General features: G+C 36.4%; 1 protein-coding gene across 50 annotated transcripts in view; it reads left to right on the plus strand.

Moving 5' to 3' along the window:
* RBFOX1 (RNA binding fox-1 homolog 1) overlaps positions 1-26,208 on the plus strand; it is a 908,679-nt gene that overhangs the window by 628,306 nt on the left and 254,165 nt on the right. For 19 of the 50 annotated variants that reach the window (XM_063342837.1, XM_063342880.1, XM_063342839.1 and 16 more), the window contains 2 exons: positions 16,204-16,358; positions 19,134-19,354. The exons of 27 other annotated variants lie outside the window; for them this stretch is intronic. In XM_063342837.1, coding sequence (XP_063198907.1) covers positions 19,268-19,354 — 87 coding nt within the window. In that variant the 5' untranslated portion in view covers positions 16,204-16,358; positions 19,134-19,267. The remainder of the gene's footprint in view (positions 1-16,203; positions 16,359-19,133; positions 19,355-26,208) is intronic. 4 more of the 50 variants (XM_063342852.1, XM_063342851.1, XM_063342853.1 and 1 more) reach the window with 1 other exon arrangement.

Here is a 26,208-nt window from a genome sequence, read left to right on the forward strand (position 1 = left end):
CATTAAAACCAAAATGATTGTTATCAGTGGCAGCAATGAACGGAAGGAGGATGTATGGTTTTGATTTGGAAGTTTTTACTGCATCATTAAAAAGATAGGGATAATTGGGAAAAGCGTAGATGCATTTGGGTTAGAATTTTACCTAGTGTCAATATTTAAAGATACAGGAAAAGGGAACTCAGATTCATAGTGCACCCTATTGTTTAGTAATATTTTATGGTGCTAGAAACAGCTGAATACATTTATTTTTTCTTCTGCAAGAAATAATTTCTGACCACAAGCTTGCATCAAATGCTAGCGTGAAGTAATATTTGCAGCAAAATTTTGACCGCCTGTAAATTTGGATTTAGCGTATATTAATGAACGCTTAGTTCTGTTAGCTGGTGTTTCTCTATGATATATGGTTGCCTGGACATAGGGTTATTTAGTTGGTATTTTCTGAGTAAAGTAACAAAGTCAACTGTTGTTTTGAAACATCACATAATGTTCCATGTCATAGTGTACAGTGCTGCTGTCATTATTTTAAAATTGGTAAATTTTTTTTGTGTTTAATGATGATAGATGTGCTTTGTTTTAAATAGTGACGTGGTTTGTACAAAGGGTAATTCCTCTTAAATGGAGCAATTGCTCATAGTGGACATTCACAGATCGAAAACAATTGAACTGAAACTTCAATATCAACCTTTTCTATCTTTAACAAGAAAGTAGTTCATGGTACAGCTTTTGTATCAGTGATGAAAAGAATCCACCATGAAAACAAAACAAAACCCAACAAACTCTCCATCTCTACCCCAGCTATTCCATTAGTGCTTACATGGTAAATTAGTGTAATTTTATTTGGGCCTTAAGCATTATGACTATGGAGAAAAGCTGAATTCCCCACTCAGTTACTTATGTCATGCTTCTGGATCCAATGATTTATAGGAGTCTGAAAGACTTTTTATCACATTCTTTCTTCATGGCTTAATTCAACGTTGATTTATTTGGTAGCATTTTCAATTGATGTAGTCAATAGTGTCAATAATGGAATAAGGATTAGAGCAGATTATCTTTGTGGTAAAAATGTGTAAAGAATTAAAATGGATGAACAATTCCTGGATACAGTTTACCTTTTTCTTATAGAGCACAGGCACATCAATTGCTGAATGCCACCATTGCAGTTACAGTTCTAAGGATGTGTCTTTTGCACTTTATACTTTAGTGAGTCTTCAAAGGATCAGGTATGGTAGTTGAATTCAATAACTGATGTTTTATGATGACACTGTTTAAACCTATCATGAGAACACTCCCTTTCTTTACCTAGTCCATTTATAGCACTCTCTCTGTGCCTCTCCTGTAAAATCAGTTAATCTGACTTTAGCTCGTGAAAATTTTAAGCATCTGTTAGCTTACAAATTGGAGTCTTTGCACAATTTTGTTCCTCAGTCTGCTATTTCATGGCAATTTTCATATGAGAACATACAACCTCTGTTTATGACTGCATGAGTGAAAAGAAGCCCACGTTACTAATGCTCACTCACCATCTGTTTTTCTTACAGCTGGGCCTTGAATAATTGTCCAGTAGCTGATGGACTGAGGGTAGGCAATCTTTTCAGGGGTTTCTGATTCATTTAACCAGCTTTGCTGCCCCAAGAGAAACATAGTGCTTGTTTATTCATATTTGTAGGGTAAAAACCTGTACTTTATCGGCTAAATTATAGTACTCTGTTAAAACAAAAAAAAAATAACTGTGTAAAAACCAATATCGTGTGGGTGCATTTGGACTTAAGGGGGCAGTGTGGCAGCCTTAGGGAATTTATTTTATGAATGAAACCGACCTCAAAAAGTGATGGTGTAATTGTTGCATCCAGAAATACTGTTAATGCAGAAATAAGGAATGATGTCTTGATGTGCTGTTTATCTTAATTAGGGTAAATAAGATCATTTGGTATTCACCAATAAACTTCGAAGCTGGTATTTGAGACTCCACCTCTGATTCAAGACAAATTTAAATGTTTTCATGTCTCACAAGAGCTGTTTTGTTGTTTTCCAGAGACTAATGAGAAGTGGCTTAGAGATCAAGTGCTGTAGCAGTACTTGGAATAAGAGCTAGTTTGGGGCATTTAACTACAGCATTGTCAAAGAAGGTCAGTCTCTTCTCACAATAGCGAGAGGAGGTGCTTTAGTTAAGCACTCCCTCTTTGAATACTAGAAGGAAAAAAAAAAAACCCACACACCAGCAAAAAAACCCCACCAAAACCAAAACCCAAACACCCACACACACCCCCCCCATCCCCAACCAACCAGAATCACATAAGGTTACTTGCTGCTTTGGAACATAAGAGCAAGAGCAGTTGCAAAGGAGCTTCCATGTGGCAGAAGCAGGTGAATATTTTTGGCTTAGAATCTTTGTTTTTATAACTGGGCTTTTTGAACCTTTTATAACGCTTCAGCTGAAAAGTGATGGCTGGATTTTCTGCTGTGAGCTATTCGTAAATTATCACTATTCATTGATATTTGCTAAATATGTATATGGGTGGTTATTTTATGAAAAAAAATGTGGTGTGGTATTTTATGCCAAGGAAAGTGTGTTGGCTACTTAAGCAGGGGCTTTTCTCAGGGCAACCAGTAGATAATTCATTCACTTTGTTTAGAATTTTTTGACCAGTAGCCATGCAAAAGTAGACTATGAGGTTTTCTGTTTTTCAATGGATGTATTTTTGAACTGGTAAATAAATACTATTATCATGTTCATATTAATTGTTTAAAATATTTTTGAAGTATTTAGTAGGTAGTATATTATAAATGAAAGTGATGAGAACTGTGACAACAGAATTTATCACTTTGCTTTATAGAGTTAGAATAATGTTAGTGGAAAGGAGAAGTCAACACCCTCTAAGAATCCTTCAAGCTTTCCTGCCTTTTAAAGGTGTATGTGCAATTGATTTGTAAGTTTTAAAGTGTGATGTGTAGTAGAAGAGCTCTCCTGAGGAGCTCCTGTCATTTCTTTGCTAGCATTGCTCATTTACTTCTGAGTTGCCTGGTGCAGCGCCATTGACTTCTTTTACATTTTGCTTCCCCTCCTACTCTGTCAGTGCAGCAGCCCAGTGAATTTAATTAGAGAAAATAGCATGTCTAATGCCTATAGTGTCCTGACTAGTTGTAGTTGGGCCTTTAGTCTTTTGCACTATAGCAGGCTCCAGCTGTGGAGAGATCTCGCTGTGTTTTGATCCTGCTCTTTCTCGTTGCGTTGAACACATGCAGCATCAAAATTAGATACTGTAGTAAGAACTAAAGCATTCATTGAATTATTTTTCATTCACAGTGTGTCCCTGATTTTTATTTTTCCCCCAGATATGGAAAGAAAGTGTGTGGTACTTTAGAATTTAAATACTTACGATGTTCAGATGCTCATGAATAAGAATGCAAGTGCTTTCCTCTTAGACTGTTTTTTAAATTTACCTTTTGACACACCAAAAAATGTTGGTCTTCCTATCTGTAACATCTTGAATATGCCTTTTTTGTAACTGTGCATAAAGGTAGTAGTATCATCTCATATGTATTTGTGAGGTGTGCATATACTTATGATATGCCTTGCCTCAATTTCTTGCTGACTTGCACTAACGTTTATTATTATTATGTAGTTTCGAAGGCTACTTCTTTGGGTTTGATTCTCATAGCCTCTTCTTTTATAGCTATCTTCATTATCTCTACCATGACCTTTTTTAAATGTCTTTTATAAATGAAATAGTTAATTTCAGGTATTGATTACAGGCATGGAACTTTTTTCACAAACGAGGAGCAATAAGAAGCTTTAAAAATATAAGGTTCTGTTTTCACGATGGCACTGTCTTTCATAAGTCAGTGTGAATTTAAAGTATTTGTTTGAAATAAGTTTCAGTAAGCATTACAGAGGGAGACAAAAAAACGTGCTAAAAGTTCTCCCAGAGAATAAGATCTTGTCAAAACAGAGCTCGTGTGAAAATTTGGGGGTGAAAAGAAGTCAGGCAGCCCATATATCCAATGAGTGTCCCCTCCTTTCTTAAGCTTTTTTTCCTTGTCATGTATTACTCCTATCTCTGGGATGTTACATGGCTGCATAGCTCAATTAATGCTATATGGCAGGAGGAGGAAAAAAATGTCTCTCTCATGTCAGAAGCGAAGTTATTTACTTTCAAAAGCTGACAGAATAGCACTGCAGGGGCTTCATTTATTTCCGTTCAGAATGTCATTATTGTGTAATGCAGAGGGACTTCTGCATGTATTGCAGGCTTATTCTTGTAATCTTTAGTCTGCTGGATGGCTGCAGAAGTGTAAAATGGCACACTGGAATGTTTCCCTGTTCTGGCTTTAGCTTGTTCACTTTTACAAAACTGCATTCCAAGTGTCTTAAATATTTACTGTTTAGATGGCAATAAATTCATTTGTCGGTGGTGCTGGTGCTTGATACCTTTGGAATCATGCTCTGGCCTAGCTGTAAGACTGATTGTATCCTTAGTTACCCTTACAATGTGTGTCACTTTTCCTGATGGGTAGCATATGGTTTGAGACTGCTTTTTCAGCGTTACTCTTTCTGTCATAGTCCTTAGTTTTTCTAAGTCTAGCCCCAAAAGGAATATTTTAGTGCAGAATGTTTTATAAAGACTATGTGCTATTTCATTTCAAAGTTTGAGAAAACATTCAGTTTTGTTGTTGTTGTATTGCATGTACTTCAGAGGCAAGATAATTAGTTTTGATGTTCCCTATCCAAGTTCAGTGTGTTTTGTTGCAAGAATACAGGAGTGTTCAGAAATTGCATTTCCAGGAGTTTTGATTAATTTGTCCTTTCCTGTTGCTACCATCTTTTCCAGCTACACTTAAAATACCACACTTAGTGCATGCACGTGAAACTGCCTGTTGCTCTGTGGAAAGATTTTTTGGTACACCTAAAGTAAAAACACTGATACAGCTAACTTCAGGAGTTCCTTGTGTCCAGACATTGCCTTCTTTCTGCCTGCTCTTAAAATAAAAAATAAATAAAAAAACCCAAACAAACCAAAAAACCCCACCAAACTAAAATAATTCATTTGGAGAGGTGTCACCTTTTCAGTGATAGTTGATTTTTTTTTTTTTTATTTTTTTTCTTGGTAACACTAACCCCACTTTCAGTAGGTTTTTCAGTTTCTTTTTCAGTTTGAAGGGGTAAACTAAAAATTTTAAAAATTCAAATGTTATTCATTAGTAGCAGATTTTATTTGAACACAGCCTGTCTTTAAATTCAGGATAAGGATTCTCCTTCCAAATGGGCTTCCTTGCTTCTTTCCTCCTTTTCTCTTCCTTTATTTGCAGACATAAAATCCAATAAATTTCTATTGCAGTTGCTGGGCTTGGGGGAGAAAAAGGAAAGGAAAAGTACAAAGCTATTGGGAAGCGTCAAACACGGAGAATGATGAAGTACATTTCATAGCAGCCAATTCCAACCCCAAAATCCCCATTGTGCAGGAAGGCTTTCCAGCTCACACAGGAAATTCAGCCATTGCACAGCATAGTATTAATGATTTATACACACCGCACCACTGCTTTTGTTCACTAGCAGAGCCAGGTTGTGTTAATAAAGGAATTTCAGGGAAAAGGGTCCCGGCATGCTGAGTTGTTTTGCTCAATGCAGTGGATGCTGCCTTCATAAATCAAAGGAATTTAGTGCTTTACAACCTTTCAGAGCTGCTGAGGGTGGGTTGGTTTTTTTTCTGTTTTCTTTTTTTTTTTTAATCTGATTCACCTAGGAATATTTTTATTTCTTTTCTATAAAGAACGAATGAACTACTGGATGAGATCTATCTCGGCTCTTTTAGGGATGATTGGTTTGCTTCACAGTGGCGTTATACTTCCATTTGTTTTCCATTTGGTATTTATGCTTTATGGTGTGGTGTTGTCTATGGAAAGAGGCTAGCATGGTTTTATTAACATAAAGAGATGCAGATCACATTATATCCTGTCTTGTTTCTCAGAAATAACTAAATAAAATGTAAAGGCAAAATATTTTTGCAGTAAACAAAACGATTTTGTATTTATCTAAAATAAAAAAAATAAATAACACTTATTAAAGCGTTTATCATTTTAAATCAAGATAATTTTTATTAGCAAAAATAGCCTTCCATTTTCTTTTGCAATAAATGTGTTAATTTTCAAATGTTGCATTTTTGTTTTTAATCTGGAAACTTTGTCTCCTAATAGCAACTGCAGGATTGGGTACTTAATTTTGTATTAATTCACATAATGATTCTTTTCAAATAGTGGATTGATGTTGATGTCTCCTAAAGACAATATGTATCTACATTTGATTATAGAAATTAAGATAAAGAAAGATATTTTTTTAAAAAGCTCTCAATTTCTGATGTGAAATAGAGTATTAAACAATGTTGTGGGACACTCTCCTAGAAAACGAACATTCGATTTGATACTTAGGGAATCTAATCTTTTTTTACTTTTTTTACGTTTTTAGAAAAAGGGGGTTGTAGAAAATAATTACAGGGAACGTGTTTTGCAGTTAGAGGGAATCTGGCTTTCCAGGGGAATCTTAAGACTTTGTATTACACAGCAAGTGCTGCTTTTTCAGTCTGTTCAGATCATTCAGTCTCATTGATTCATGGAGCTTTTGCTTACAAAAGATGTGACTGCCCTGTCCTGGCTTTCCTACATTAGAAAATATGGTTCACTCTGTGGTTCACTTTATGAAAATCAACAATGTGGGAATCACTACTGTGGAAGTTAAAGCTACTTACTAGTGAGAAGAATTTTTTGTTTGTAGTTTGTTCTGTAGTCTGAAGGCAGATAAATACTTTCTTTACCATTTTCCTCACTGGTTTAAATATCACAGATTAATATAAGACAGGTGCCCAGTAGATGAAGTTTATGTTTATAGAGTACCATTTTTGTATTTGTTTGTCCTCTATTATTTGGGTGCCTGAGTGTTTCATTGTATTTAATTATGTCTGTGAGGCACAAGACAACAGTCAACATCTGCTCTATTGTTTCCTTGGTTTACAGATAGCTTTGATGGGTTATTAAACAATCTATTTTTCAAACAGAAAACAGGGAAACAAGCTGCACCCGTATTATGTAATTTTGTAAAGGTACATTATGTAATTAGCTGTCTAGTATTTGCACAATAATCTTTTATTTTTGTTGAATAAATGCTGCTCTGTTAAAAAAAAAGTTATGATCTCGGGCAGTTTTCATTTAATAGTGAATTTCTAGTTCATAATACATGGGTTAAGTTGATTTCACCGCTACTAAATTGATTTCACCATACATTTTTATATTTAAATAATGCTTTTGAGTTGTGAATACTAATATAAAAAATGTGTAATAACTTTTGTTTATTACTGAAACAGCAACTGATGAACTCTTCCTGATTATAGAAAAAGTATTAATTAACTTGAATTCTTTTTAAGTAAAAGTTTACACTCTTGCCAGAGGGCCTCAGTCGGGAAAGGCAATGCTCAAACTGCTCTTACTCTCACAGATCTCACTCAGGGCAGAACAGCCCCCAGTACCCCCTGCCACGAGAAGTTGCACTGTACCAGCAGGGAGACAACACTGTAGAACTTGACTCTTCTACAAATGGATTTCCTGTTGGAAGAGTGCTTGTTTTATTATCTGTTTTGAATTTTTTGCTTTTGTTTCAACATACTGTCAGCTGTTCTAAGTTGTGTTTTTTTTCTCTAACACTGATGTCCACTGTACTCTGGATGGATGGATGAAGGTAAATCACTGAAAAATTCCAACTACACAGCACGTGATTGGTTTTCCCTCAAAAATAAAATGTAGAAGGAAATTTTTCCAGATACTAATGATAAACAAATACTAAAATGAGGCCGCCTGTAGCTTTTATCATTGCAGAAAGTCACCTATTAAGAACGCTTCAGGAAGAACATGAGTTTGTAGTGTTTTTGTGGCTTTTGAGCTGCCACTGTATGCTGTTCTAGAGCTACAGCTATCTATAGCTGTTTCTTACATTGTGTACATTTGAGGTCTTTGAAATGTTTTTAATGTGGTGGATTTATGTACAGGGGTTTTCCATTGAAATGAAGTTGTTCAATATCATTTTAAGATGAACTAAACTACCTTTTGTATATACATAAAGAACTAAATTCAAAGGGAAAAAAAAGTATAAGCATAGTTACTCAGAAAAGTATGCATTATTAACTCATGTTGGACTTATGTTCCAGGTGCTTGCTTGTTTAAATGTCATTTTGCAAAATGGCATTCAGATTTTAGCATAGATTGAAAATACCTCACGTTTTTGTGCCGAGCGCTTGTTAGAAATACCTTATAATCTCCCTCTCACCTATCCATGTGAATCAGCAGCAAAAGATGTAAACAATAAACCAGGGATTTCAAATCAGTTCCTTCAAGTGTCAGTAAATGCTCCTCAATAGATCTGGAGGATCACACTTGCAGTTTTGACTCCCCACAAGTGTGACAAATGGAAGCTCAAACAGGAACTTCTAAATACAGTTTTCTAAAAACAAAGGAGTGCCAGGGTAATGCTGTTTGTAGGGAACTTTGTTTTCAAGGTGTTTCCAGAAACCCACTGCGTGGTAGGGGGAGGAACTGTAGTTTTGTTTGGTTTTATTTTTCTATAATGTTTTTTTTTTTGCTAAATGGTTTGGTAGGGTGTGTCTCTTAGGAACTGCTCATTATAAACAAACGTGTGTTTCTATACAACCAAGCAAACCATGCAGGTGTCTTCAAATGCATGTGTGGGAATGGAGCAGTCACAGGCTTTTTTCTAGTATCCAATGCAGAGATGGATTTTAATGGGACAGAAAATCAGGATCATAATTTCTGCTGGGGTAGATCAACACACCTTATTATCCTTGGCTTTGCTTCAAAATTATTGCATCATACAGTTTATGTGCATTTTCTCTCATCATCGTATTCTTCCTTGACAATAGTTTTAAGTGCTTATTTACACTAAAATTATACAAGTGGTGTGTGCCTACTTCCAGCAGAAAATGAACTTTGAAACTGCTTTATGTAAACTCTTAAGCAAAAGTGTTATTTTCACAGATTCATGAAGGAAGCTAAAAAAAAGTTATGCCTGTGGGGTCAACAGGATGTGAACTTTCAGTGCAGCTCATGTTTGTTGAGCAACACTAGTCAAAACTTGTAGGGGAATATTACATTTCTTATTTTCATTTGTTCCTTTTGTTCAGTAACGTGCATTTCAGTGGTTTGCTTTTTTACTAAACAGTATAATGGGTTGCATTTCTTCTGGGTAGGGACAGATCGCTATTGAAAAACCTTGAGAAAAGGTAAGATGCTCTCATTCAAAGAGTTTGAGTTAAATTTTTTGTGTCTGATCCTCTTATGTTACACTGCAGGAGAACTGGGCACACCTCGAGTCTTAGAAGGGGTCTGTGTACTCTTTGTCTTGTTTCTTGCGGCAATAAAATCTTACTGGTCCAACTAATAACCTTAATATCAGCTAAAGCACTGATTTCAATAAAAATAGAAGTAATCCTCTTCTATTGTCCTTCTCTACACAAATTTACATCAGTCCTTTGCTGGTGCGCTCAGGGGCACTGACAAAGGTTGATTAAAACCTAAATGAAGGTGAGATTAAAAAGGCCGACCTTTCTTTATTCCCTTCTAATATCGAAGGAATTAACCAAAACTAAGAAAGTTGCTAAGTGGATGATAGGAAAGGCTCTTATCATCTGGCATTGATACAACAGTGTTATGGGTTTCTGTTCTTTGATGCTTATTCTGTTGTCTTCTGTTATGCTGATCAGTAGCACGATCCCCATAGGTTTACATTGTCCTGGAGATGTTGTCGTAAGAAATAACATTAGAAATCATAGAACATTAGAATTAGAAAATTCACGTGAATTCAGTGTCCACTGTGGTTGCTGAAGAAAATCACCTGTTTAACAGAATAGTTATTTAGGACCAGAATGTATAATGAATAAGTAGAATATTGTCTAAGAGGTCTTGGGAAAGGGGAGGAAAGAAAATATTTAGGGGGAGATCTATTTACTGTATAACCAGGAAGTTTTGTTGACGCTTAATCCAGGGAACTTTGTTCTTTTAAAGTAGTTTTCCTGTGTATTAGCTGTTTACATGAAGGTGCCTGCAGAGAGTACCACTCACATTGACGTGACCTCAGTCCCAGACCGTCAATCTATGGGCAGAAGAGATCCAACCCATCTCAGGAAAATGCAGGTACTCCTGTGCTATGTAATCTGTTGGCTGGATCTGTGCTGTGCTGGCCGTGCACAGCAGCTACCTGTAAGACATCAGACTGAGTTTAGGAGCGGTGGCTGAATTGCTGAACATGGGATTAAGTGTGTATCGAAACAATTTTATTAGCAGACACCTATGAGACTGAACTGACTTCAGACATAAAGTAGCAATAAAGTTGAAAAAGCTTTAACTATGTGGTATTCAGATTTGGAGGCAAACTTCCTATCAACTGTGCCTTCTGATGCTTTCAGCCAAATCCTTCCTGACTCATGCTCCTAGCTTGTAGTTCTTAGCTAAACTTCGGTACTTAAAAACTATTGCTGATGTCTTGTATAGGCTGAATTATAGCTTGCGTTTCATCTGATACCTTTGAGTCTTGATATTTCATCTCCGGAGAATATGAAGCTTGTCAGTTCTGAACAGAAATTCCCTCTGATCCCTTTAAAGACCTGTAGGGTCTTTATTATTTGGGGGTTTGAATAGGTTATTTCTCCAAGGCACCCTGCTCACTTAGGATATCTACCCTATGCTGGTTTCTGCAATCAAACCATTGCACTTGGCATAGTAGGGTGCTTGAATGATGTATTTATACAGGCAGGAGGCATGATTTAATACCATCTCATGATTCACCATGCAGTCCTATTAATATGAACTTTACTCAGGGGAATGTGTAGCTGTTACTTGTCAGCAAATCCCGTGTGTATTAAGGGGGTGAAGTTGTATTGAAAGATCCTCACAGTGATACTTTGCTGTTCCCAAGGGAAGCAAATGAAAACTGTAATTTGATGAATAATGAATGTGCTAATTGGGGTCAAGAAGAAGTCATAGCTTCCTGTGATACAGTAGTCAGAGTAGCCTGACTACAGCAATAGAGAGAAGTCTGTCTGAGCAGATTTGGCAATAAAAACATGTGGCTGTCTATCATCTCCACACAACCAAACCCTGATAGATGACAGTGACACACATATGGCTTGTCTATGTGTCTAGAATTGTCTAGAATACACTGTTATATTCCTGAGATTTTGTTTTGTGCATGTTGGTGTCAACACAAAGATGGCTGTGAACTGATACTGAGTGAGACTGGTTGTCTGCTCAAGTATTAGCAAAATTCCTGTGTGGAATGGATGGTGATCTATCATGGCCATTGCTTGGGTATATCGATAGGGTTCATTAAGAGTGGATATTGATTAGAAGTCAGTCTGTTCCTGATTTGCAAGGAAAAATATATTTTGTTGCTGCTCGTCCATATTTGCAAATGAGCGTACTCCAAGGGGAAGATTACAGCTTGCTCCTACCTGTTGGCAAAATACATGCAAAAATATATACTTCTTGGGCATCTTATATCCAGCACATGAAAGAGAAGAATAAGTGAATGCGATTAAGGAAGATATGTGAAAGTATGATAGTAATACGTATTTTGCGAAGTACATCCATAGCGCCTGTCTATTTTAAAATAAAGATACTTGTGATACTGCTTATCATGTCACTGGAAGATGTATGTCATTTTCAGTAGTCTGGCTGTGTAATGTCATGATGTCAAACATACATGAGATCTTGAAAATGTCTGTTATACATCTCATACAAAGTTTTCAAAACTGCTTAGCTTCACGTAGGTTGGAGGCTTATCTCAGCTTTTTAAGAAATGGCAGATAAACTCAAGAGCAGAGTAGTGAAAGATATCTGAAGTAGCCTGGAGACAGGAAAGAGTTTGTTCTCAAAGAAGCCTGTAGTGAAACTACCACTGATTTCGTGTGTTCTCCAGCCAAGGGGAGTTATGTTAATAAAACAGTATGGAGCCCTGTAAGAAAAGGAAAACAATGCAGTGCTCATTAAGATGTAAGAAACATAGAGAGGGCCTTTGCAACACATCTTCTGTGTTATGAATAAGTAGTAACGTATGCATGTCAAAATCAACTCTTGGTAGTTAAAGCAATAGTATTTTTGTCCAGTTTTGCAGCTGAATTTTCTGAGTGGTCCAGGACAATAGAGTTAGAGAAACTAGAGCCAGAGAGTACAGAGCCACAGAGCTGTTGATTGAAGGAGCTTGCCCTACAAATGGCTTGTATCACCATATGTACTACACCACCTTTTGTAGCTTTAGAAGATGATTTTCTGTGTGACTTCTTGCATTAGTCTAATGTTATTCTTCTTCCCACATTAAATAAATTCCCAGATTCATCCTGGTTTAATTTTGACACGAATGCTGGCACAAAAAGACAAATCTGATTGCGATTCAGAATTTTTCTAATTCATATGAAAACACAGATAAGTCAAAAGGCACTCAAAGCTATTTGTTTGTTTCTTCAGGGGGTAGGGGTTCACAGATTGTTCTCCAGCTTTGTGCCATGATATGTATGGATGGTGACAGGTCCTTACGTTTCTATGGTAGCCAAAGGGAAGTCTGGCCGCAGAGGCATCCCTTAACTCCATTTTTTTTTTTTTTTAACCACCTTCCTCTCTCTAGCACATTTATTGCCTGTGTAAGTGAATGTGTTTTGCAACTCCCTGAAGGGTAAATCGCTCTATCTGCTCTCAGGAGACAAATGCATATCTCTAGCACTCTAGTCTAAGCGGGAATGGAGGTTTCTACGGATGTAGAAGAGGGCAAGCTATTTATGAAAAAATCTCTGCCTTCACATGTTCCTGAAAAAGTGAATCTTTCAGTTGTTCCCAGTAGTAGCTAGGGTAGGAATAGGCTGAAGTGAGCCCTTGATGGTGATGACAAGTACTGCATAGTTGCTGAGGTAGTAAAAGGATGTGTTGTGGGGCAATGCATGGAGAGAAAGGAGAATTGATCTTTACGGGAGCATTCCAAAAGAAATGCAAAGTAAACATGCCATTCTTTAGCCAGTGAGACACTAGAGCAGCAGGTGAATCAATGCACAGTACTGACAACAAAAAAAATTTCAGAGTTAGTCAAACCAAAGAAAAGGTATTGGCCATGTAGTCAGAGATCAACATCTGCTGAGATACTGCACTTCAAAAAATGTAAAACCAAACTGGCCTATAATGGGAAAGCCTTGATTTTTCTAGGGCTACAAATTTGTTTCCCAAACATGCTTCCTAAGTTTTTATGTGAGGTGATTCTGTCTTAAGCTCTTGTTGTCAGCAGGACTGTAATTATTTCTCTTTGAAGTCTCTAAATTTGCCACCGTTGTACATTTAAAAGAAAAAGGCTAGAAAGTTGAACTTCAGTGGAACAGAAGCATTGTTGGTTTCTGAATGAAAGAATCAGCTAGGTTCATCTTGAACCGCAGCTAGATGTAAATTGCTCCTACGAGCTAATCTAATTTTCAAATAGAAACTTTGTTTGGAAGAAAAATGTGTTAATACCAAACATGCTGTATCCCACAAGTGTTCCACATAGTTGAAAAAGGTGAGCTCTCTGTTATAAACAGTTTCTATATCTTTGCCCTATACACTAAGTGTAAACTGAGATGCTTAATAAACTCAACAAACTCTGATAGCCACCATGCTTGTATCGGTATGAGATCAGTAGTTATCTTTGCTTTGTATATGTGATGTTTTCTACTTTAAAAGTCACTAAAATTTCCACATTGTATTTTGGTTCTACTGTTAAGTATAATAGAAGTTGGCTGGGGAATTGATACTTGGTATGAAGAGCTCCTATGTGTACTTCAGGCTTTGGTGAGAAGAGTGGATTGAGTCAGATGAGGACAGGGGTCAAGTCTGGATAGTGCTTCTGGTGCCCTTGAAGAGCCTTTGGTCCCAAAGGGTTTTTGCAGAAAGGTAGAAATAGTCTTTGGAAGACAAGTGCAGTAGTTATAAAGTGGCAGCAGTCATGGTTGGGAGGGTGGGGGAAGGCACGCAGGACAGCTTTTTCTATTTACCAGTATTTCATTTAATGCCTGGGTCTACTTACCTCACGCAATACTAATCAATAGCAGCTCACCTTCTCTTTTAGAGTATGCATGGTACTGATCTGGTAATACTTCTTTAGGGAAGATAATCTAAAGTTGCTGTGATGGAAACTGCCAGGAGATTTGGAAACTACTTTATCCTCTCGGTTCTGGGTTTTCCTTTACCAGAAAACACTGAGAAATCTTAAAGAGAAAATTGAGAGCCTCTGTAGAATAGGAAAGGTGGCCAGAAAATGGGAGGCTTGAAGAAGAGTTTAAGGAATCAAATATGATGTAGCATAAGCTATGAAGAGGGTGCCAAAGTGGTACCTGAATTATTTATGATCTATGAGATGGGAAGGTTAGGCCAATGTTGGAATGAAGTAGAAATTATTTGAAGTTCATGGGTGTTGCGTAGCATTTGGAAGAACCATTGTTTGTAGTATTTTGAACTAGATATAGGTATTAAGAAGAATTAATTATTTGGCAGAAGGATGTTCTAAATAAATTACTTCTGTCAGGATCTGATTAGAGCATACATCATTGATTGTCTGATGACCGCATTGCAGGGATCTGTCTTTTCAAGGCAGTGTGGCTCCAAGGAAGTTGCTAAAGTCTTTTTTTTACCTTGAACCATAGCAAAACCAGACATCTGCCTTTGCCTGTGGGAATATTTTGGTCGTTGTCTAATGCACCATTTGGGTATTATATGCAAGTGGGATCAAAACCTTGGCCCTTCTTGCATCATCATCATTTTTCTTGTTCTGCCTGAATGCATAACCCAGTTTTCAGGCATACTTCTGGCTTTATTTCTTTCTGTGTGCATCTGTACTGTACAGCGGTCTCCATTTCTTTCCCATTTCAAATTACTTTTTAGCAAGTCCGCAGTGAAATCACTATTGGAACACTCCTGTCAGTAGCTTTGGTTCTGTGCTGAAATATAAAATTATGGCATTAGACTGTTGGACCTGAAATACTTACGTATTTTGCGACCTTCTAATGCCACCTTAGCTTGCTTAATCTGTGCTGTTCACCTTTAAAACCAGCTTCTGTCTAGGAGGCAAGTTCATAACAGGACTACCCTGTCAGATTTTGGAAGTTCGATTGTTCAGTCAATTTCTGTGTAGAATAATTATAGTCTCTTACATTAGCCAATTCAAATAATGCATTGTATTATTGGTGCAAAAATAGTCTTTAATTAACAAGTTTAAAAAAGGTATTGCATGAGCTTCTTAGCTATGATTCAGGTATTCTCACCTGGGAGTTTTCATTCCAATGTGACTAAATTCTTATATTGTTGTTAATTTTTAAAACTGCAGATTTATTTTCATAAATAATATATGCCTTTTAGCAAAATTCTGCGGAAATGAAACAAGTAAGATTGTATATTTTATTTGTTCATCTATTTTCTTGTTCTTTTCTCTTGTCTTCCACTTTTAAAATCAGTTTTCAGTTTCAGAAAATCCTTGAAAATTTTTAATGAGAAAAAGAAATATATGGGTTTGGAAACAGCTGAAAGAAACATGCCTTCCATTAGCATACTGAAAATGGCTTAGCATGTCTTTTTTTTTTCTAACAGCATTATTTTCTATAATGTAATGGAAGTGAAAACTGTATAGTTATTTAAGATAGATGATCTCCCCTTTTCCACCCACACGCATACTTAATTTTTTCAGGGAGTAACAATCCCGGAGTAGCGAGGAAGTAAGTCCTGTCACCATCAGTGGCTTCAGACAGATGATTGATGTGCATAGTACTGACCGTTCTGGTTTGTCCTAGCAAAAACATTTAGGCTCATGCTTAACCTTAATCATGCTAGAGGTCCTGCTAAAGGGAAACAGAATTATTGGGATATTTAATACTCTTCTGGTTTATTCTCTAAGTCCTCAGCACTCTTTATGGTCAAATTTCCTGTATTCAATATATTCTTGCAGAACAGGAGTGACCGTTAATGCTAACTAATGGTGAACTGTAAAACAAGACAAATTTCATTTTTCTGTGGTTGGGAGGGAGAACAAATTTGTTGGTATAAACTGGTGAAGCTGATGTAGTTGCATTGGCGTAAGTTCAGACTTTGGCATGGGGCGGAGATGCGAGTAAAGCTGTATTGTACTTCTGTGGTTTTGATTCACAGAGGTTTGTGCGAACTTAGGTAGCTGGTGCACACATGGGACATCATCAAAGAGCCCAACCAGAAAGTCAGAGCTTGGATTTGGAGTGCCATACGGCTATACATTTAGAAGCATGTTGTTATAGTGAGGCAAGCAAAGCATCCTTTCATTAAAACAGGTAACTACAGCTTATTTTCAAAATATATTTTTATATATTACAATTTGCAATGTAGTAAATATAAATGCTTTTTAGACGTTTGATATTTTCATTATTCTTGAATGTTTATACTACTTGCAAAGGACTGGAAGGGTCCTCCTATAAGTTGCTGTGTTCAGACTAACACTGCTATTGGCATAATTTAATTTTCTTTTATAAGCTATCCTTTTTTGTTACTGTGGATTTGGAAGGCTGTTCTAGACCCTCACTTAGCCGACACCAAAATACTTTTAAAAAATAAATTGAAAAAATATTTTCAACCTAAATTTATTCATAACTAGTTTTTCCTTGATTTTTAGTGTCAGGATTGTCCTTAGCTTAAACCAGTATCTTGCTCCTACTGTTTTCTTCCCTGTTCATAAATTGTTTGGTCGTGATTAAAAAAAAAAAAAAAATCGAACTTTCTTCGGTTGCTGTTACAATGTAGTTGCTCTGTTCCCCTGAACAACACAAAAGGGACTTTCTCTACGTTTGTTGTAGTTTAATTTGACCTCTTTTTTTTTTTTTTTAATTAATGTGGATGAAGAGAACTGTGTGCTTTTGGAAGTACCTCTAATAAATTAATTGAGAAATAAAATTAATTAGGAAATACTGATAATTTTCCGCTTCATAGTTGCATCACACTTACAGCTCAAATTCCTTAAACAGATGCAATAAGTTCCTGCTTTTCTTCCTCCTGAGTTTAGAACTGAAGTTTCTGTTACTAGCAGAAGCATGACCTTATGTTTTGTATTACTGAATATCATCCCATTTCTATTAATGCAGACAGTAAGGCTGAGCAATTCTTTCTATATAATATTCTTATCCTTCTCAGTCTTGACAGTACCTTCCAACTTTATGTCATCAGGAACTTCATCAGCATGTTGCCTTGTGCCAAAATAATTAATGAAAATGTTAAGCAAAAACTGTCCCAAAACAGATCACAGAAAAGCTTCCCTCGAGCCTGTGTTTCCCTGTACAAATCATCTTGTTCTTTGGGGTTTCTAGCATCTTATCAAGTACATACATGCTGAAACAAAAAACCAACTGGGTATTTTACAGAGCAATTTAACAATCCTTATGTATGTCAGTTGTCCCGCTGGAGTCATTTGAGTAAAGCTTGCAGAATCCATTTTATAATCTCCATTCCTAGGTGAAAGAGATCTTTCTCTTCAAATACAGCTTACTCTGTTAGACCAAACAAATAGGTAAATAGTTAAAATGAACGTCTTTTTAGAAATGAGATACTTATAAATGCGTTGTAATGGCAACTCGCTTTCTCATATATACCTTTTGTTTATATATTTCTATATGAAAGTTAATAACAGGTTTTGTATTGGAATTTATGAAAATCTTTTGGCAAAACCCACGACGTGACAGCCTACTGTGTGCTTAATAATTAAACTGCAGGGCTCTGTTGCTTAATAAGAAAAGAGCAAGAAATATGATTAATAGCTAAGTGTAGTCAGATAACCAGTGTGAACAGCATTATCCCCAACAGAGAAGTGAAGCAATTCTGTAACAGGAGATGGAACTAGGTAAGCATCGCTTCATCATGTGACAATTGCTGTCTTCATTGGCAGCCTCTCAAAAGAGCATCATAGAGGGTCACAATTCAACATCTAAAGTTAGAAATGGTTTAAGGCTGGCAGTAGCAAGGACCAACATGCAGCTGCGAAGGTAGATTTCGCAATCGTGCAACATGGCTGCCTTGATGCATGAGAATCAATTACTGAAAACCTTTCACGATGGTCAAAATGTGACATTAAGTAATTGAATATCGCATCAAATCTTGTCTGCAATTAGTTATCTGGGAAAGTAATTATGCAACAAAATCAAGTAGCTGAAATTAGTGATGTGAAGCACGCTGGTTATTCAAAGACTGTAGGACAGGATTTTTTTTTTTTTACTTGTAACGTGAAGTTTTAAAGCACATAACTAATTTATTGAATTAAAAAAATCTTGCTCAGTTGTAATTCTTGTCATTAGTCATATCTGCAATAGTAGAAGATGCATTGCACATGAAACAGGTGTTGATGACTAAGTTTGTTTTGTCTAAAGTAAAAATTACTAGCTATGGAAGAGAATGTCTTGCAAGTAGTGCATTAAAAAGCAAATCTGTTGTGTTTAGAGGGGAAAACAGCCTAAATTTTGCTCCAAGTGTAAGTTTAATTGAAGAATGGCTGTGAAATACTCTAAAGATCAAATTTGTTCTTTTTAAAAGAAGCTGCAATACAACATAGATGTTGTGAAAGGTTAGAAAAGCCATTAAAATATAACCCTAATAGAAGCAGTTAGCTTGTATTGGTTAGCTCAAATACTCAAAATAAGCAAGAAAAATATAATGAATCAAACCAGAATATGCATCCTATGTAACAGACTTTAGTTTAAACTCTCACATGAATATTATTTAACAGCTTATAAATACAGGGAAACATTTATTTACTTAATCATGATAAACCTGATTATTTTTTAAATGCCTTCTGATAGTAACTGTTGTCATGTATATACCAGAACTGATAGGAAAATTAATTGTAATCAGTAGATCTGTACAGAATTTGATCTGTATGTGTATAGCGCTTAAAAATCTGAACTGATAAAGAGTAGTTGGTTAGTCATGTTACTTAAGCTGATCCCAAAATAGCCCCTTCCTTTTTTGGTAGAGTTAGGTTTGCAGCTGTTGTCTCTATCTGTTGTCTCTGAAGAAAATTTTAACATTAAGAGTTGCTGACGTCAATTTTTTTCTTTTTTTTACAGCTGATGTGGGCTTTGCCCCTGACAGAAGTTATTTGGTTCTAGCTCTGAGTTTGGAAGAAGTTGGTATATAGATTTTCCCTTAACTTTCAATTGATGTGTTTAGCTTTAGTGGGAGTAATACTATCACTTAAACCATGTTGTCGTCTCAAGGAGTTTTGCTACATCCATATGGAGTGCCAATGATTCTGCCGGCAGCACCATACTTCGCTGGACTTGTTCAGGTAATGCAAGGCCGCTTCCAACAAGCAACTTAACTCTAGCGCACTTAGAGTAATAATTGGAATTTTTATGGTTGAGAAAGCAAACGCTTTTAATACAGGCAAAAGCTCTCATGTAGTCAGTGAGAAGACAGTAGGAAATCAAAAAGATGGATCACCCTAATCTGTGTATTGACATCTCTCATGGCTGAATAAATGGTGTAGTTGAGCTATATTTGCTTGTATTGATTTGTCTGCTGTTTAACATTCATGCCTTTGCTTCACGAGGTTGACCACAGGGCAGAGGATTTGCTATCCATTCTAGGTTTCTGAGGGAGTCAGCATTCCCACGGCAGGTCATAAGACAAAGTAACTTACCATGATGTGTTTAGGTTAAGTGTTTTAGCACAGCGAATGTGAATAGTGTTAAATATGCATTAATTCACGTGTTATGCATCACACCAAATGAAAAAGGGTTTGTGTTTTTGCGTGTATAGAAACAGATAACCTTTGCAGAATATTTATGCACGTCGTATTAATTCTTTTGAGCCCTGAAGGTGTAAGATCTTGCTTCAGGGCAAGAGTTCTGTATTTTAGAAGTTAACTGGCAATTACTAGATTTAGTTGTTGTTGTGTTGTCTGTTTTTGATTTTTATTTTATGTTTATCAAGAAGTGGTACTACTGAATTTTTTCCTGTTGGACAGGATTTTGAATGGAGGCACTAATTAAGCAAAAAGTATTCTATTCTTTACAGTATTAGAAGACATTAAGAAAGAATTTAAGTAACATTTCCAAGTATTGACAAAGTGGAAAAAAAAACAAACCAGTGTATCCTATAAATGGCAGTAGGTAGATATTAGGCATTAACAAGGTCGAGAGAGACACACGTCTATTACAGAATTTCTGTGTCATGCTAGTGAGCAGTCAAATTAATTGTGGAGGAGAGACAAATTTTCATTGTGCTGTTTTACTACAACAGTTAGCTGGTGTAGAGGGGCAATCACAGTGTGAAAGAGTTTTTTCCCATATAGGTCCATTCAGTAATTGAAGACTGGACTGTGAGTTGTGTTCTTCACTTTATGCTTAATATCAGACACATATGTCTAAAACAGAAATATAGCATTGCACAGTGGCCATTATCAGGTATTGAAAAACTGTGTCTTCCGGGACATGTAAGCTGATGCTATTATTTTTTTTTTAAACGGTGAGACACGGTAGCACACTTGAACACATTAAGCAGGCTTTCATATCCATTAGAATTTGGGGGTGAAGGTCAGACGCTAGAGCTCAGTCAGACCCTGTGCCATCCTGTCCAATAAATAATTACAAGCAAATCGTGCCTTTCACTCTATGCTGATTGATGTTGAAATTGCTTTTGAAAGTTCTCATAAGTTCCTGTTATAGATTAAGTGCCGGTGTAGGAAAAATAACTGCACCCAACTGAAATGGGTGAATGTAATCAGGTTTAATGGACTCGAGAGCTTGTTGGGAATTAAATAACTATTGATTTGTTGGAAAGTTGCTGTCATTACAAAATGCCACTCTGGACACATTATCCAAGCAGATAGATTAGAAGAAAGGGCCCTTTGAAAATTCAGGATGCCTTATTTCAATCTTTTTTTTCTTTTCTTTCTTTCCTTAGAAAGATACATCCAGGCCTATGATACTCCATTAGCATAGGTCTAAAATAGTCAAGCAATAAGAATTATTCTACAAAAAAATAGGTATGTTTATAGGTACAGTTGAAAACTGTTCTTTGTATGGATACTGCTCTAGTCTCATCTCCCTTTCCCTAATGTCATACCTGAAAATTGCATTTCTGAAACAAAACAAATATTTGAGTTACTGTCTTAGTGGGTCAACTAGAACATTAAATGGTTTAACCACATTCTCACCGCAAGTTTTTATCTGCATTTGCAGTATCTGCAGTCAGCTTATGATATTAGAATGCTTATTGTTTGTCACTTAGAGTAAACCTAAGTAAAGTATCCAAAATAAATGATGCAAAGGACACTTGATAGGCATATTTATGTGCTCCTCTTCTAAGCAGTAATTACATAATGTTCAGAACTTTAATGGAAAATTTCTTCAAAAATATGCCTTGATAAAACTGATTATACAAATGTTTTTACTGGATTGCAGATTGATAGCCACAACCCTGAAGTATTTTTGAATATGAGGCTGTTTAAACATATTAGAGGCTTATAAGATTGCAATTTATTTATTTGCTTGCATGGATTTCTACACACAGTAGATGTATGTCTGATTAGGGATTCCCCATGGTTTCCATTTGGATTTACACCAAGATTGCATATGACAACAGAGTATTGCATATTGGGGGACTATTTTGGTTTTTTTCATGTTTTGTGTTGCATGGTTGAACGCAAGAGAGCTCAGATCTCTGTGGAGGACTGTTAGTCTTCAGAGGTTCCGCACCTTCAAGCACTGTGTATTATTTTACTTTATGCTGTGTATGTGCAGCCTTTTTCAGTCTTTCCTCCTAAATTCTTCAGTAAACTCTATTCTACGTCCTCTGCTTGCTTTTGTCACACCCTGTTGTTACAGAGTACTGGAATGTGTGAAACTTAGGACAAACAAAAAAGTGCAGATATTGTGGATGCCTCACCGGAAACACTAGATAAATAGCCATGTGTATTTTTCCAATGGCGTGTATTTTTCCAATGGCATGTATTATTCTATGAAGAAGGTTTGTATTCCTCTTCCTGAGATCATATGTTTGAGTGAGATAATGAAAAATGGAGTGCATGCGTTTTTAGAGAGAAAGAAGGTAGTTGGCAGAGTTACAGGTATATCCAAAATGTACCAACTTATGATTAATATACTTGCGAAGCTAGTTTCATTTTCCAATAAGTAAGTATATACCTTAAAAAAACTTATTAGAATGATGATGTTATTATTGCCTACGATTTCTTAACACATTTTTTTAATGAGGAAAAATAAAGTATCTGTTCCTCTCCCTTCTTCCCCCTGGGTGAAACTGTAGAAGGAAAAAAAAAAATCACATGAAAGTACAAATGATGCATAAATAGCATTATGCCTCATGTGGGTGGAGAGATGTTTTCTGACTTGGCACAAAAGATGTACTGGCGGCTTCACAGCCTGTCCCAGTTACGCTGCCACGAGGACCAGAGCAGGTACTGCAATCCAGCACTTGCATATGCTGTGGACAGCAAGGCCTGCTTGATGTCAAAACTAGCACACTGTTTCTCCTGGCAGGTGAGATTAAAAAAAAAGCCATAGAGGATTAAGTGGCAATCCAGTGGAAGGCTTCTTATCCTGCCCTTGGTTCATACACCAGTTTTGTCTTTTGATTCCCTTGGGGGGAACCCTTATGTCCAGATAAGCAGTGAGGTCAGTAGGGTGTCCCGTGAAAAAGGTCCATCCGCACTGACCAGGGGATGGGACCATTGCCCTACTGTCAGACAGCGTGGCTGGGTGCTGCTGAACCCTCTTACGTGTTCTCGGAATAAACATGTGAAAAAAAGTTCTGTTTATCATTACAACTACAAAGTGCAGCATCAAAAAACTATTTTGCAATTCATAGAAGAGTAGTGTATTTTTAGAATAACAAGTTAAATATCTCCATATTACCTTCATCTTTCATGGGTTTTTAGTGGTTTAGGTATATAAAATCTTTTCAGTTGCTCTGGATACTTGGAATGTTAGGATTATGATAAAATATTTAAAAAACAGAAGTGCAATATGTGATGTTTTCATGATGGGTGCTAAATTACTTATTACATGGCTGGTGTAGGTGGCTCAATTTCCATTTAGCAGAGAAAGAGGAGTTCATGTCCATTATAAAAGTTATTAAAGTTGAAATTACTTAGACTTTTCAGTAAACTACTGGAAAATTCCAAGTGGAGAGACAGTTCTATTTGATACAAAATGACCTACTTAAATTTAAGACTAAAAACATGAGGTTTTTTTCTGAATGTGGTCAAGTATTTTTAAAGTATGCTTTTATTTTAGCGTAGCGACCAGAAAAGCTCTAAGAGTTCTGAGGGTTTAAGCTTATGTTCATTGTTAAAGACTTCAGCCAGCTAGGCTAAAACCTCTTCTTCTGCATTTATTTGCTTATTTATTTGTGTGGTGGTAAAGGGGGATAGAAGAAAAGTAGGAAATAGATAGCTGCTGATCAACTATTTTAAGAGACGGGGAATTACCGTACTTTTAAGTCCATTATTCTTAAACCTAAATTATTCTTAAGATATTTTGATTATATCTGTGCATCTGATTTTTCCATAACTGGTGTGGTTGACTGACAACTGGAAAAGTGGTAATCTGGAGACACTTCCATTTTATTTTAGGGCTAAGTGAGAGAATTGCCTAGAATATGCTGTGAAAAGTAGCGGTGCAGACGTCTTCACAGTTCCATCTTTCCCCGTCTGTAAAGTCCTTGTTTTAGTGCTGTATTGGGAACTGCTAGCAGCAAATACATTCAAAATACTTGCAGATGCTAGTGTGTTAGGCTACCTGCAAAATCACGCTTCCTTTCCGGCAGTCCTGTTTTGGAAAATGTTGTGGATGTGTTGCGTTGCCTTACATTAAAAAGGCTTTCATAATGGAGTAGTTTTTATTTGAATAATGCATTTGAAATAGAAATGATGAGAGGTTTTAATTCTTCGCATGTTGCCTGAAGTGGTGTACTGTTGTTTCGGTTGGTTTTAGATTATGATCTAGTGGAATGCAGTGCATAATTTCTGTTTACATTGGCCGAATGGCCTATTTGAAATGCAGTAAGTAGATGATTTACCTTAGATGCAGATTTATTCTGGCTTGATTGTGTTTTTCTGTCTCTGCAAGTGATAAGGGTCTCCTATTACTGCACTTTGTGAGTGGAGGACTAACATGTTTTACTGCTGCAATCACTTTTCATCCGAGTGTGTATTTTGTTCTGGTTTTGAGAGAGTATATTTAAAATGTCTTCTCTCTATGAGTTGCAGAGGTTTTCTCGCTTCTGTATCAAAAGTGCTTTTAATGAGCTGTAAGGTGATGGTAGTAGTGAGGGATGTGGTCCTTATTACTTTGTTTACGAACATTTTCAGTTATCAGTGTTTAAACCTCTGGAAATACAGTTTCAGTTTTATTTTTTTTCCTTTTGATACTTGGATCAGGCAGTGTAGCCAACATGCGTTCTCTGAGAAACCTCTCATTTGCTCAAGAGGCTACAGACAGTTTGGAACTATTTTGTTATTGCTATTGCAAGAGTTTATTTTCTTTTAATCTGCCTTTGTTTCCTGCTAGTAAGTGCAGATATCATAAAATATCAGGTGAATGAACCTGCAGAGGCAGGGGCAATGACAGAGAATGTCTTTGGCATTGATCAAAAAGATTTTTTTAGTGGGGATAGCCTATCTAAATAGTTCAGTTTGACTAAGAAGCTAGTGGTTATTCTCTCTTCCCATCTGCATGATTTTCTCATTTGATTTCAGAAATCAATGCGTAACATAATTTGAATGAGTTAGGTAATACTACGTACATTACCTCTTATTCCGTCAGCTCGGTCAATGTTGTGTTACAGTTAGAGCTTCTTCCTGAGCGCAGCAAAAAACCCAAAAGATTTCATATGACACCAAACAGACACAGAATTTTTTCCTGTCCCACTTACACATGTACTATCAGTATTAGTGAATTTTAGACATGACGCTATATAATTGCAGTCACTAGCTTGTGTGTTGGATAATACACTTCAATGGAGTGTTTTAGTATGGCAAGAATCTGGAGAGATCTGGGCCTTCATGGCTGCAGCTTCTGCAGTCTTTTTGAAGTGGAATAAATAAAAGGATATTTGAGCTTATTTTAACAGAACAGATTTATAGATAGAATAACTTTCATTAGGACAGGTTCTATTTGTTTATTCATCCCCTAAATAAGACAAAAGTTTTAAGATTTGGATTCGCTGCAAAAGCAGATTATTTAATTTGGCTTCCCTAACTAGAGTCCAGCAAGCTGATATGACTATTTCCAAGGATCTGGAATTTCAGCTGTGCTTTTTTTTTTTCCTGACTCGTGCATAATCATCAGTAATAAAAATTCTGATGGCCAGATTATGCGAGGAGAAACAACTTTGAAATTCCGTTGCTTTCAGTAGAATGATACACAACTGATATAGAAATGTGCTTGTATAGAACAATATTTTTATATATATATAAAAATATTTATGTATAATATAGAACAATTATTGTTATGGAGTTGTTTTTATAAATACATCAACAAAAAGAGAGCCAGGGAGAATCTCCATCCCTTACTGGATGCAGGGGGGAAAGTTGTAACCAAGGACAAGGAGAAGGCTGAGATACTTAATGCCTACTTTGCCTCTGTCTTCAATAGTCAGACCACCTATCTGCAGGGCATTCAGCCTCCAGAGCTGTAAAAATAAAGTGGTGGTTTTTCATTTGAGATGTGATAATTGAGCTAGTTAAGGTGATCTGGAGAAAGAGAGTCTGAAATTCCTCATAGTTTCTCAGAAACTGTTTTCTTCTTTGTTTGGCGTATAAACATGGAACTTGGCAAATGATGCAGGTGGGAAAATCTCCTTCATTTTTACTGGCTTTAAAACACCCGAGTGTATCTAGGAAAAGAGACATGAAGCTTGACTGGATCACATCACAAGATTGTGTTGCAATAAGGAGTTAAATTAACTACCTGCGTATGATGCTATAAACTTTGTCTGCTATATTGTAATGATAAAAGGATAAAACTAGTTGTTTTTTATAAATGATGATGTGTATTTTCTATTCATACTACCCTAAAGCTACGAAACTGTCAATTAGCCAATAACACGTTACATATGGGGCCGGATGGGATTCACCCAAGAGTACTCAGGGAGCTGGTGGGAGAGCTCACCAAGCCT

Source organism: Chroicocephalus ridibundus, chromosome 8, assembly GCF_963924245.1.
Source record: "Chroicocephalus ridibundus chromosome 8, bChrRid1.1, whole genome shotgun sequence".
In the NCBI taxonomy this organism is placed as follows: domain Eukaryota; kingdom Metazoa; phylum Chordata; class Aves; order Charadriiformes; family Laridae; genus Chroicocephalus; species Chroicocephalus ridibundus.